Source organism: Ursus americanus, chromosome 23 (genome assembly GCF_024610735.1).
Source record: "Ursus americanus isolate L20-20 chromosome 23, mUrsAme1.1.p, whole genome shotgun sequence".
In the NCBI taxonomy this organism is placed as follows: domain Eukaryota; kingdom Metazoa; phylum Chordata; class Mammalia; order Carnivora; family Ursidae; genus Ursus; species Ursus americanus.
Window position 1 is genome coordinate 14,319,287 of NC_142149.1, and position 13,291 is coordinate 14,332,577.

General features: G+C 44.7%; 1 protein-coding gene across 1 annotated transcript in view; it reads left to right on the plus strand.

The window, feature by feature from the left end:
- Nucleotides 1–10,737: 10,737 nt before the first annotated feature.
- The window catches only part of ERN1 (endoplasmic reticulum to nucleus signaling 1), a 76,166-nt gene continuing 73,612 nt past the window's right edge, over nucleotides 10,738–13,291 (plus strand). Inside the window, exon 1 of the mRNA XM_045813941.2 lies at nucleotides 10,738–10,917. Within this exon, the coding sequence (XP_045669897.2) occupies nucleotides 10,870–10,917 (48 nt within the window). The 5' untranslated portion in view covers nucleotides 10,738–10,869. The remainder of the gene's footprint in view (nucleotides 10,918–13,291) is intronic.

A 13,291-nucleotide genomic window follows, 5' to 3' on the forward strand; every position in this document is an offset into this window, starting at 1 on the left:
AGATGTTTTCACTATCGTGTATAAATATTGACATGAAATATTTATGAATTCAACCTAAATTGTGTTGTAATCATATTGTCCAAATGTCTATTTTATACTTAATTGGAAGTGTATGTACTGTTACTGACTGTGATGTGTTAAGATTATGTTTCAAGTACGAAATGCTGGGGAGGATGCAAAGCGACAAGAACTTTGCTCCATTACTATTTGGGAATACAAAACAGTATATACATTTTGGAAAAGAATTTGGACAGTTTCTTATAAAGTTAACTTACCCAAGAGAAATGAAATTTTATGTTCACACAAAATCTGGTACACAAATGTTTATAACATTATTCATAATGCCTCCAAGGTGGAACTACCCAGAAGCCCTTCACTGGGTGAATCTTAAGCAATGGTTGTACATCCATACAATTGAATGCTACTCGGCAATAAAATAGGATGAACTATTGATACATGCAACACTTGGAAGAATCTCAGAGGCATTATGCTGAGTGAAAGAAACTAGACTCAAAAGATGGTATTATTCCATTTATATGATATTATAGAAAAGAGAAAACTATAGGAACCAAAAACAGATGAAAGATTTTCCAGGAATTGGAGGTGCAGGAACGTTTGACTACAAAGGTGCAGCATGATTGCATTTTTGAGGGTGATAGAACTGTTCTGTATCTTGATCATGGTGGTTACATGACTTTATGTATTTGTCAAAATTCATAGAACTATACCCCCACACGGTTTCATTTTACCATATGACATTTAAAAATAAAAAATTACGCCTCGTTTTCCCTGATTATTTCTATTGTTACTTGCTTTGTATATTTCGAGGCTATGCTATTTATCTCATTAACACTTTGTGGCTGATAATATTGCATCATGGATTGCATGTATCTATGTATAAAATAACACTCATGTTTTTTGCCTTGAATTCTAATTTGTCTTACATGAGCATTGCTACTTGTGTCTTTCTTTTGTTTGTGTTTACTGATATAACTGTGCCCATTGCTTTATTTTTAACCTTTCTATGTTATTTTGTTTTTAGTGTGTCCTTTGTAGGAGGCACATGTTTGGCTTATTGTGTTTAGCCCAACATGACAATACTTCCCTTTTAAAGTTTTTTTTTTTTTTAAGATTTTATTTATTTATTCGACAGAGATAGAGACAGCCAGCGAGAAAGGGAACACAAGCAGGGGGAGTGGGAGAGGAAGAAGCAGGCTCATAGCAGAAGAGCCTGATGTGGGGCTCCATCCCAGATCGCCAGGATCACGCCCTGAGCCGAAGGCAGACGCTTAACCGCTATGCCACCCAGGCGCCCCCGTTCCCTTTTAAAGTTTTTAGTGTGAAATGTCTGTGCATCCAAAAGAGTACATATAAAGTATATGTGTGGTTTGGAAATTATTAATAAATTGAGCATTCACATGCTCACCACTTTTAGAAAAATGGCATCATCGATAACTTTAAAGGTCACTTTTGCCCCTTCTGATTCCATTTCCCTCCCACATTCTCAGAGGAAACCACCATCCTGAGTTTGGAGTTTGTCTTGTTTCGTTTTTTTGCTTTTTGTTTTTTTAGTTTTGCTTCATGTATTTATATGTTATTTAGTTTTGCTTGACTTTGAGCTTTATAGAAATAGAATATATGTATGTATCTTCTATGACTTACTCTTTTTATTGCATAATATTGGTGACATTCATGTTGTATGTTTGCAGCCAGTAATTGTAGTAATGCAACCAGGTTCACTCTGTGTAGCATCCCAGTACACAATTACATCATCTTTACACATCTGTTCTCTTTATTTTGGATGTTTACAATAGCTACAGTTTTCATTATTGCAAACCAGGCTGCTCCGAATATTCTTGTGTGTGTGCGCGCAGAAAAGTTCCTTTGGGGTCTGTAGATAGAAGCACAATTGCTGCGTGGTAGCAATATCCAACTTTCTAGATAATAGGGAATAACGTTCCAAAGTGGATGCTCTACTTTGCACTCCCGCATTGGCCTATACCATCACCAGTGCTTGATATTGTCAGACTTTTCATAGATGAGCATAAAAGGGTATCTCAGTGTAGTTAAATTTTTTTAAAGCATTTAGTATATTTTTATACGGCCATTGACCAATCAGCTGACAATCAGGTTTTTTCTTCTGCAGTTGCTCTTTTAAAATCCAATTTTATAGGGGCGCCTGGGTGGCACAGTCGTTAAGCGTCTGCCTTCGGCTCGGGGCGTGATCCCAGCATTCTGGGATCGAGCCCCACATCGGGCTCCTCCACTGGGAGCCTGCTTCTTCCTCTCACACTCCCCCTGCTGTGTTCCCTCTCTCGCTGGCTGTCTGTCAAATAAATAAATAAAATCTTTAAAAAAAAAAATCCAACTTTATAGGGGCGCCTGGGTGTCTCAGTCGTTAAGTGTCTGCCTTCGGCTCAGGTCATGATCCCAGGGTCCTGGGATCGAGCCCCGCATCCGAGCATCTTGGGCTCCCTGCTCAACGGGAAGCCTGCTTCTCCCTCTCCCACTCCCCCTGCTTGTGTTCCCTCTCTCGCTGTTTCTTTCTCTGTTAAATAAATAAAATCTTTAAAAAATAAAATAAAATCCAACTTTATAAAAAATAAAATAAAATTCAACTTTATACACAATAAAAGGCACCCATATTAAGTGTCCATTTCCCCGGTTTTTTGTTTGTTCGTTTGTTTTTACAAATAGGTACATTTGTGTCACCTCCCCCACAATCAAGACACAGAAAATTCTCAACTCTCCAAAATGCTTCTCTCTTGCCTCTTTGTAGTCAGTGCTCGCCCCCTTCAATCTCCAACTCAGGTAACCACTGATCCGTGTTCTGTTATTACAGAATGGTTTTGCCTGTTTTAGACTTTCTTGTAAATGGATTCATGCGGTTTATACTCTCTTGTGTTTATACTCTCTCTCATGCTTCTGTCACTTAAACTAATGTTTTTGAGATTCATCCATATTGTATCAGTAATCCATGCCTTTTTGTTGCTGAGTAGGATTTCATTATATGAATATGCCACAGTTTGTTTCTCCATCCACATGTTTACAGAACTTGGGCTGTTTCCAGTCTGGGGCTATGATGAATAAAGCTGTTACGAACGTTGGTGTAGAAGTCTTTTTATGGACATTTCTTTGCATTCCTTCTAGGAATGGAATTACTAGATCATGTGATAAGCATATATCTTTAACCTTATAAGAAACTGCCAATCTATTTTCCCAAGTGATTATACCATTTTACACTACCACCAGCCACGTACGAGAGTTCTGGTTATTTCAAATCCTAGTCAGCACTTGGTATTGTCACTCGTTCTAATGGGATAGGTCATGGTGCTAATTTACATTTTTCTGATGACCAAAGATGTTGACGCTCTTTTCATATGACCATTACTATATCTCTTTTTGTAAAGTGTTCAGATCTTTGCCCACTTTGAAAATTGTTTTCTTACTAACGAATTATATGAATTCTTTAGATCCGTTTTCACATCTATGTATTGTGAATATTTGCCTTTTTATTTTCCTGACAGTGTCTTTCAAAGAGGAGGCATTTTTAATTTTGATGAAATCCAGTTTATCATTGATGGGTTTTAAGCAAGAGAGTGACAGTCTGGTGGAGTTCAACCTCCTTGTGACATTCCACAACCCAGATTTATCTCCCCCCTTGAGAACAACATGAGCTGCTAATAAGGGAGTGCCTACCACAGGCAAGGCACTCAACATATTTTAGCTTTAATTCTTGGGATAGTCCTGAAAGGTAGGGAATGCTGTTTCTGGTTTTTAGCTCTAAGTCCCAGGACAATCAGAACCAGGGCTCAGAGAGATTAAGTAATTTGTTTACATTTGCACAATTCATAGATAGCCAAGCAGAGCTGGGATTTGAATTCATAACAATTTGATTTTAAAGCTTATGCTCTTTGATCACTCTACCATGCAACCTCCTAAGGGCCACCCTTTGTTTTAGTCAAAACTACCACTTGTTATTGGAGAGGGTTGAGCTCATGCAACATACATACACCTACACACCTCACTTTTGAGGGAGGCTCACCCCCACCCCATGAACTACCCAGTGAACCAACGGACCAGGGACAGGAGAGGTGATGGGGAGTCCTAACTCAGAACAGTAGACGGACCCAGAAGTTATACAGAAGAGCTAAGACCCAAGGCCCTGGGAGGAGAGTCAAGAAGGGCACTGAGTCTGGAGGGGCCTGAGGTGAGTGAGGAACAGGGCTCCTGGGAAGCAAGAGGGACACCAGCATGTGGGGATGAAAGATGGAGAAGACAGAGAACACTGTCTAGAACAATCATCCAGCCAGCATTGTGACTTGCTTCTATGGCTGCCATGGGTGTGTCTGGTTGGAGGGAGGTGATGTGTGGAAGCTGAAAGGGACCCAAATCATCCCATTGTGATTTCCCTTAACTTTCCTCTTCTCTACCTCAACATAACACAACCCTTGAGACTCTTCTCTCTGGTCTCAGGAGATGTGGCCTCTCATTCACTTTCTCTTTCAAGAAACACTTTCAGAGTCTCCCTTCCATGCTTGATCCTGTTCTGGACATGGGAAATATGAATGTGAAGGAAACAGTCCCTATCTTCAAGTAGCCCACAGTGTAGTTGAGGGTAAAAAGAAAACCCCTACATTTTATGCACTTCATGTCCCTCTTTCAACCAGAGTCATCTTCAGAGTGCAGGTGTAGGTGGGGAAGAGAAAAGGAGAAAGAAAACTCTGCTTTACTGAAAGTCTGCTGTGGGCCAGGTGTGGTCACACGCATTGTTGATTTAGTCCTCCTAGAAACGCTGAGCCAGCATTTTAATCAGGGTTTATTGGTTCTTAAGTGATGAACCCAACTCGAACTAGCGGAGGTAAATGGGGGAAGGTCTGGTTCAACAGAGGAGGCAGGGCTGGGCACGCCAATCAAGCCAACTCGAATCAGAACATAAGCTTGTCCAGAGCACCTTGACTGCATCTGTGCATTTCTTGTCAACTTCTTTCTTTTCTATTGGCTTTCTACTGGATGGAGACAGTTCCTAGGCCTCACACCTCCCAGCTTGGCCGCTAGAAAGGAAATGCGTTTCTTTTCATTGCTCTAGTTGGAGCAGGTGAAGTGAAGGTGGACAGATGGCTGTTTGCTTATCTAATACTGCATATCCGAACCACTCCCTAAGTCAGAGTTACAAACATCAGCCGTTATTATGTCTTACAAGTGTGTGAGTTAACTAGGCTCAGCTGAGAGGTTCTTCCGCTCCATGCCGTGTCCGCTGAGGACACCTAGGGGCTTGACTGGGCTGGAACATCCAAGAGTGGCTCACCCAGATGGCTGACAGCTGGGGCTGGCTGGCCGCTGGGAGCTCAGCTGGAGCTGTTAGTTAGAGCAACTCCATTCTCCTCCATGTGGCCTGCGTGTGGCTTGAGCTTCTCCCAGCAGAGCAACCAGGTTCCAAGAAGGAATATCCTCAAAGTGAAGATTCTAAGAAGAAGGAAATGGAAGCTGCCAGGCCTCTTAAACCTGGGTTGCTAAGTCCCTGAATGTCACTTCTGGTCAAGACCAGTCACAGAACCAGTCTAGATTCAAAGGAGAAAAAACAGCTCCTTTTATTTTTAATTTTGGTTTACTTATTTAATTTCTAATTTTTATTTATTTACTCCTCACCAGCCCATCCTGGCTGCCTTCCCCACCTCATCTACCACTGCTCCCCAATGTGGAAGCCAAGCGAGGGCTCACTGAGGAGTCAGCTCGGGCTTCCATGAAGCCACACAGGGTCATCCCTTCCTCACGCCTTTGTTCTGGCCCTGCCAAATCTGAAAAGACCCAGCGCAGAAACCACTTCTTCTATGAACGCCCCCCCCCCCCCAGTCCTGCTCTATCCATCCCACTCCCTTCCTTCCACCTGATCCATCTCTCTTTTGAACACCATAGTTCTGTTTCTGAGTTTACTCCTGCCTTCTCGAACTTTTCACAGTTGGCCTTGCATGGTGCTTATTCCGATGCATGTCCTAACACTTTTGCCAACCTGCAAACTCTGTCGTATTCCCTCATGGCACCCATCCTTTGTACTCAGAAGCCCTTGGCAATATTTGTTGAATGAATGAATAAGTAGTCATCATCCGTGGAGAAGTCAGAGATGAAGTCATCTGCAAAAGGAAGCTGACTAGATAATAACTAAGGTTGCTTCTGCTCTGAAATCCGGTTATGTCTGTGAATGAGTTCTAGGGAGAAAGGAGAGAGAGTAGGTAATGTCTACATATTAAGCTGTGAGAAACACAGTCTGGAAGGAGGGAAAAGAGCCAGAAAATGGTAATACCCAGAGAGGGAAAGTTCAGAAAGAAGAACTATTAACACATCTGAAGAGAGGCCCAGGAAAAACTAGATGAAGCATGGCCACTGGGATTTCACAAGAGGAAGAATGTTTATGAGCTGCCTGAAGGAAGTTTCCAGAGAGTTCTGTGGAAATTAGCCAAACCCCAGGAGAGTAGGAGGGACTGGCCAGTGAGGAAGTGGAGGCATTTTGAGAGGACAGCCATTTTCACACTGGTGCTGCGTTGGCTCTTAGAGAATGTTCATACCTGGTAAACGGTGACACCATGAACACTTCCGCATGGTGGCATATAGACTTGGAACAACTGGGTGTGAAATATGGCAGCTCATAGGCAAGTGAACAAATAATCAGTCAGGATTAGACTGAATTATCTCACCGGGCCGAACTCCCAGGAGGAAGTTCACTCCTCTCCCAGATGGCTTCTCTATTACTCACATTCTTTTGCACAACCCTCAGATGAGACCAGGAGGTTTACACGTTATTCGAGGCAATGCCCCTCATTCCCACACATTTGTACAAATTTCTAGTTGCTCTTAGTACTTCAGGGAAATGCCAAGCTGGGCTCCTAACTATGTTTACAGGTCACATAATGGCGCCTTGTCCTCATGCTGTGGGGAGAAACAAAAATAACAAGGAGCTAGTGGGGGAGTCTGTCATAGCATCTGGGGTTAACCAGACATACTCTGACGTCATGTACGTAGCCAGGTCCTGATCCAGGTCGTGCCTCTTGTTAGCTATGGGTACCCCCACCAGACTGTTAACCTTTCAACATTTCAATGTGTCATTTGTAAAACGGGGCGAAAAACACCTACTTCTGGAACTGCTGAGCAGGTAATGTGAGCCGATCCCATAAAGCGTGTACTTGCACATTCCCAAACAATAACAAACAGCCAGTAACTCTTAACTGCGATGATGAGAAACACTCCCCTTTGCGATACAAGAAAGTGTGAAGTAGGTTGGATTCTGTGGTAAAGAGTTCTTCAGAGCGTCACAGTCCTTTCAAATCCGGTCATCCTGGAACAGGAAGAGCCAAAGTTCTGTTTACCTAAACACACCGCTCAGAGTGACAGCGGCTTTTCTTAAATTTCCCTTAAACGGTAGGACATGAAGGAGATAAAACTTTCACTTGCTACCAGAGACGCTCGCCTCATTATTTTACTTATCCCGTAACTACCCGGCATGTGCTGGAAGGTCAAGTCCGTTTGGAAGCAGCAGCAACAGCACAGAGATCACAAAAAAAGCCAGTCGACTTATTCTGATAAAGACACTGTTCCTTTGAGATGGTCCTGGAACTGTCAACCATGGCCTCTCTTTTTGGTTTTACCAGCTTCCTTTCCTTTCAAGATTCCTTCGAGAGAAAGATAGATATCATATGATTTCACTCATATTCGGAATTTGAGAAAACAGATGAACATAGGGGAAGGGAAGGAAAAATAAGACGAAATCAGAGAGGGAGACAAACCGTAAGGGACTCTTAATTCTAGGGAACATACTGAGGGTTGCTGGAGGGGAGGTGGGTGGGGGGATGGGGTAACTGGGTGATGGGCATTAAGGAGGGCACTTGATGTAATGAGCACTGGGTGTTACATGCAACTGATGAATCACTGAATTCTACCTCTGAAACTAATAATACACTGTATGTTAATTAAATTGATTTTAAATTTAAAAAATTTAAAATTTAAAAAATTTAAATTTTTAAATTTAAAGGCAGCTACCCTCTCAGTAAATAGCTATCTGTAAACCAGCCTCATGATAATTTTTAAATGAAATTTTGAAGGATTTTAAACAGAAATGAAGAGGCACAAACTCTTTAGTCTGAGTCATAATTTATCCCACCAGGGGGCGACATTTGCTAAAATAAACTAAAGGGATTAGTGGCCACAGGAGTTAACACCGGACATTCTGAGAGCACTGCGGCCCAGGATCTTGGCTGCCCTCAGTCACCTGCGGAAACTGGAAAACACACAGGCTCTGGGGTCCACCCCTGGAGATGCTGAGTCAGTGGGGGACAAGGGCACAAAAAGTTGTTGGAAACCTGTTTTTTTAAACGTTCTCCAAGTTTGGGAACCACTGGTTTAGAGAGAAGTGAAAATAAGATTTTGTGAACTCACTTTCTCCCAACCCCCAGCTCCTCAGACATATTCGGGTCCTGCTGCAGTCCTTGAAAAATCTGATACACATGTTTTTCTTGCCTTGGTGAAAAAAAGAGGGCTTATCTTCACACAAAGACCATGACCTTTGCCTTGTTTAGTGCATGCAATTTAATGCAACTTCCAGAAAGGTCACTTACTGCCCAAGGGGCAGGTCCACTTCAAAGGCACCCTACAAAAATACTTCCACTGCTGCTTCTATTTATCAGTGATGCCAGCTTTTGGTTTGTCATAAGCAAAAAGCTGTTAAAACAGTACTTAACTATGGAGCAACCTTATGGGCAATGCTGCCATAAATAAAACCAAGTTTATCATAGGAGTTGCCGATCAAGTGGAGAAGTGCATAAAACATGGGAACTGATTAAGTGTAAGAACAATCTAACTGGTGCATAAGAAATTCTGAGAACCTGTAATAGAGCAGTTAAGGCCTGGGGATTTGGTCCAACTGAGTACAAGATACAAAATATACCTACCTGGCCTAGACTCCTTGGAACAGATTTTTTTTTTCTTCATTGGATCTTTAAAGCTGATTTATGAGTCAGATGAGTCAGATTCCCCTTTGTGTTTCATCTACTGTGCTTACAGGGTCACAGTGACATTTTGAATTGTCCAAGGGCTGCCAGAGTTCCAGCACAGAAAGTTCCCCTCCTCGACTTACTCTGTTTGAGAAAAAGCACCAGAGAAGGGATGTGAAAGCCGCATTTTCTAGTTGAGCTCCTCTTTTAACTCAAACATGTGGTCGCGCAGATCCTGTCGTCAGCTTGCAGGCTGGACAGGTAATCATTAAAAAGCTCCTCCCCGTTTCTGTGTTGTAGGTTCCTCCCTGGACACCTGGCTACCCGGCCTCGGAGTGACGGAGCCTCTGCTTCCACACATCTCTGTCAATCCCAAACCTCTTTACATTGAAACGTGCAGATAACACCTTTCAAAATGTGTCTACCACTTTCGCAGTTGCCAAAATTCATCCCGCTCTTAAAAATTGGTGTTAGATTCTTCAGCAGTGGTAGAGATTAGCCCCTTGACTTTGTTCCAGACATTGGGGGCTGGGAATAGGGAACTCTATGGGATTTGGGCTTCCGATCAGCATCTAACTGTTTCATACTCGAATAGGATTGATCCACTGTGCACACAGACCAGATATTTGGTCAGTCCCCGGCTACTTCTTTGCTGTTTTCTTTCACATTGCCTACTCCTTTCCCCCAAACCGTGAAAAATCTTAGGCTGTCATGTGAGCAAGTCAGGAAAAATTAGAGAAGTTGCTATCCCCTTTTTCTTTTTCTCCAAGGATATGTAAATGTTATGCTTTGAATCTTAGTTAATCTCGTTACAAACAATATGTCTTCTCTCTCCACTTCCATCCAAGTGGAGAGCAGCATGGGACCCAGTGACCAAATGGGTGCCAGACTTTTAAATTCAGGTTAATAGTCCATAATCCTCAAATAGATCTTGTATGAGTCCTCAACACACCCACTCCCTCCAATGAGTTGTGACACATGTCATCTCTAGCTCCACGAAGTCACATCTACTAAATGCCACATAAACACACAACGCAAGCCGCCGAAATGGTTTCCTTCTTTGCTTATAATTTTTGGAGAATGACTTGGCTGTAGTTTGTCCCAAAGGGAAGAGATGGTTGTTGGACGTGATTTGAGGGGAATTCCTGAGGGCAAAGGGAAGAATGGGACTTGGGGCTAGCTGAGAAACAGCTGGAGGACCCTAGAACTGTGGACTTGTGAGCATGGCAGAAGTGTGGTGTTTGCTGGAATCCCTGCCCGCTGCTGACCCTGGCTCCGGAGGTCGCCCAGGATTCCACCACGACGGAAAGACGAAGCGGGGGCTCTGGACAACCGGCACCGCCTGTCTCCTGGCCTTTCCCCTGACCTAGTCTTACGCGGCAGGTCTCTCGGCAGGGTTGGTGGGACGGCCTGGGGAAAGGGTGCACCCGCGGGGCGGGATTGCTGGCCTCCCTCAGCCCTCAGCAAAGTTTCCTGCCTCACTTGCTCAGCGCCCCTAGACGCCGGACACTCAGGCCTGGTCCTCCCCAGGAGCGGCGGCCGCGTGACGCCCGGCCAGCAGGAGGCCAGCACGGCCCTGGCCCCGCCCCTCCAGCACAGCCCCGCCCCCGGCTCCGCCTTCGGGCCTAGCCCCCGCCCAGTTTCGGGGCCGCCCCTAGGTCGGCCCCGCCCCCGGTCCCTCCCCGACCGGAAGAAGCGCCGGCACCCGGCGCTTATAGGGCTGGGCATGGGGGTGCTGCTACCGCCTAGTCAGCTCTGCGTCCGCTGAAGTCCGGCAGCCGCGGCGCTGTAGTCGCTGCGCCCCCGCCCCGTCCTCAGCCCGCCCGCCCGCCCGCACCGCCCCCCGGAGCCGGCCGGCAGGGCCGGGAGCCAGGCCCGAGTCCTCGCCATGCCGGCCCGGCTGCTGCTGCTGGCGCTGCTGCTGCCCGGCCCCGGGGTGAGTGACCGGGGGAGCGTGGGGTGGGGGACAGCGCGGGGCGGACTGGGGTCCGAGCCCGGAGCGTGGCGGCGGTGGCGGCCCGGTGGCAGAGGCTCGGGCAGGGCGTAGGAGACGGCGCCGGGCGGGGAGCGAGCACCTCCGGGCCGGCCTCAGTGGCGGCCGCGGTCGGCCGGGCCGAGTCGCACGCACCCGAGGGGCCTCGCGGGCCAGCGCCGCTGTCACGGGCAGCGTCTCCTGGGGCCCCGTGCGCTCCCGCACAACTTTACGTCGCCCGGCGGCACCTTAGGGCCTCTCGGAGGCCGCGGGCGCTTGGGAGGCCGCCTCACCTGCCGGACCCTTCCCACAGGTGGGCGCCGGCTCTGCCTGGCGGTGGCCGCGGGGCAAGGATGGAAGGGGCCCTATAATCGAGGGGGAGGGAATGTCTTGCGTTTATAATGCTTGGTTGAACTTTTAAAAATGTGAGAACTTTGGGAAACGAATGCACCTGGGAGCAGGTAAGCATTTTTTACCTGCGAGTTTGATGCTGCTTACCTGCCTTGCAGGTTTCTAAGTATTCAGAGGCAGGAGGCTTCCCTTTGTGCGCCAGGACTTCGTTAAGCAAGTTAAACTGTGGGATTTACACTCTCTTTTTAAGATCCCATGAGGGACAGCGGTGAAGCCGCTTCAAAACTTTAAATGAAAGCCTGTCTCCTCACGTGAAAGCACTGTGGAGCTGTCTGGAACGTCTTTTCGTCTTTTCCTGGAGAGAAGCGCCTGGATTACATTTATTTAACTATTTAAGGCCTTTACTTAGGCTGTGGATTTGGGCCCTGTAGCTGGGGAGGACATTTTGTGGACAGATCTGGCTTTTTTCCTTCTAGTTAAAAAAAAAAAAAAAAAAAAAAAATTAAAAAACCCCTAAATTAGTGGGTTTAAAAAAAACAAACCGCATTGTCCAGGATGTGGGTATGGTACATTGGTTCAGGTTCTTGTTTAATAACTTCCACTGCGTACCTTTTAATATGGTATATCGTGTACCAGCTGTCCAGGTGGAGAATTGACATGTGTGTACCTGAGTACCACAGGGTGAAGTCTTCGGAGATTATGCACTTTTGGTAAATAATAGTCTGTGCTCTTGGAGTAACAAGAATTTGGAAATAGATGAAGTAAAATATAAGATCACCTTTTTCAAATTTGCGGATTTTTTTTGAGGAAAATTTGTACACATTTCACGATAGAACTTGTAAGTGGTTTGTGTTTTTGTTTTTGTTTTTTTTTAAAGATTTTATTTGAGAGAGAGCGAGAACACAAGTGGTGGGAGAAGGGGGCAGAGGGAGAAACAGACTCCCGGCTGAGCAGGGAGCCCCAGTGGGTTTTGATCCCAGGACCCTGGGATCATAACATGAGCCCAACCGCTTAACAGACTGAGCCACCCAAGTGGCACAAGTTTTTCTTCTATTTAAAAAAGAAAATCCACTTTCACAACCAGGGTCACATTTTGAACTTGAACACTTCACCTTGGATTGGTTAACTGTTGGTCGACATCTGTTCATAAATAAGAGTATAAACAGAATGACCAAACAAATGATACGGAAATCGATCATTTCATATCAGGGCCTAAGCATATATGGTTTTCTTTGCCACATCTTTCCATTGGCTGTTCTTTCACGGGATTCTAGTATTTTAGTTACTGAGTAACTTAGAGCCAAAACTAACTATTTAGTTGGGACTACAGTTTCAGTTTGTGTAAATATTTCTAAATTGTATTTAGAAATCCAAACTTCTCAAAGTTCATGGTAAAATATTCCAGAAAATATTCCAGACCCTTATCAAAAAGTTACATTTTAGTGTAACTGCTTTGTAAGTAAAATGTCAGAATTTCACTCCCGGAATTATCTACCAGTAAATATTTTGATCCCCAATCGTAGAATTATTACTTTAAATTCTAAATGGAACCCATTGTTGAGTTTGCAGTTAAACTGGGCAGGCAACAGTGACGTACTGCAAAACATATTGGGTATAAAATTGAACAAACCTGAGTTCAAACTGGGCACTTGCTTGCTCTGCTCTCAGCAAGTTATTTTACTTTTTAGGGAGTCTGTTTCCTGATATGTGAAGTGAGGATTACTAGCACATGTGAAGGCACCTTGCGTATCATAGGTAATAAATGTAACCCCCCCCCATGTTTTTTACTGTCATTATTTTTTTTAATGTTATACTATGCCTCCACAAATAATATTTTTCAATGCTCTTTTTTTTAAGTTTTAAATTTATTTTAAGTAATCTCTACACCCAGTGTGGAGCTCGCACTCATGACCCCGAGATCTAGAGTCGCATGCTTCTCTGACTGAGCCAGCCAGGTGCCCCAGTACTGTTTCTTTCTGATTGATGA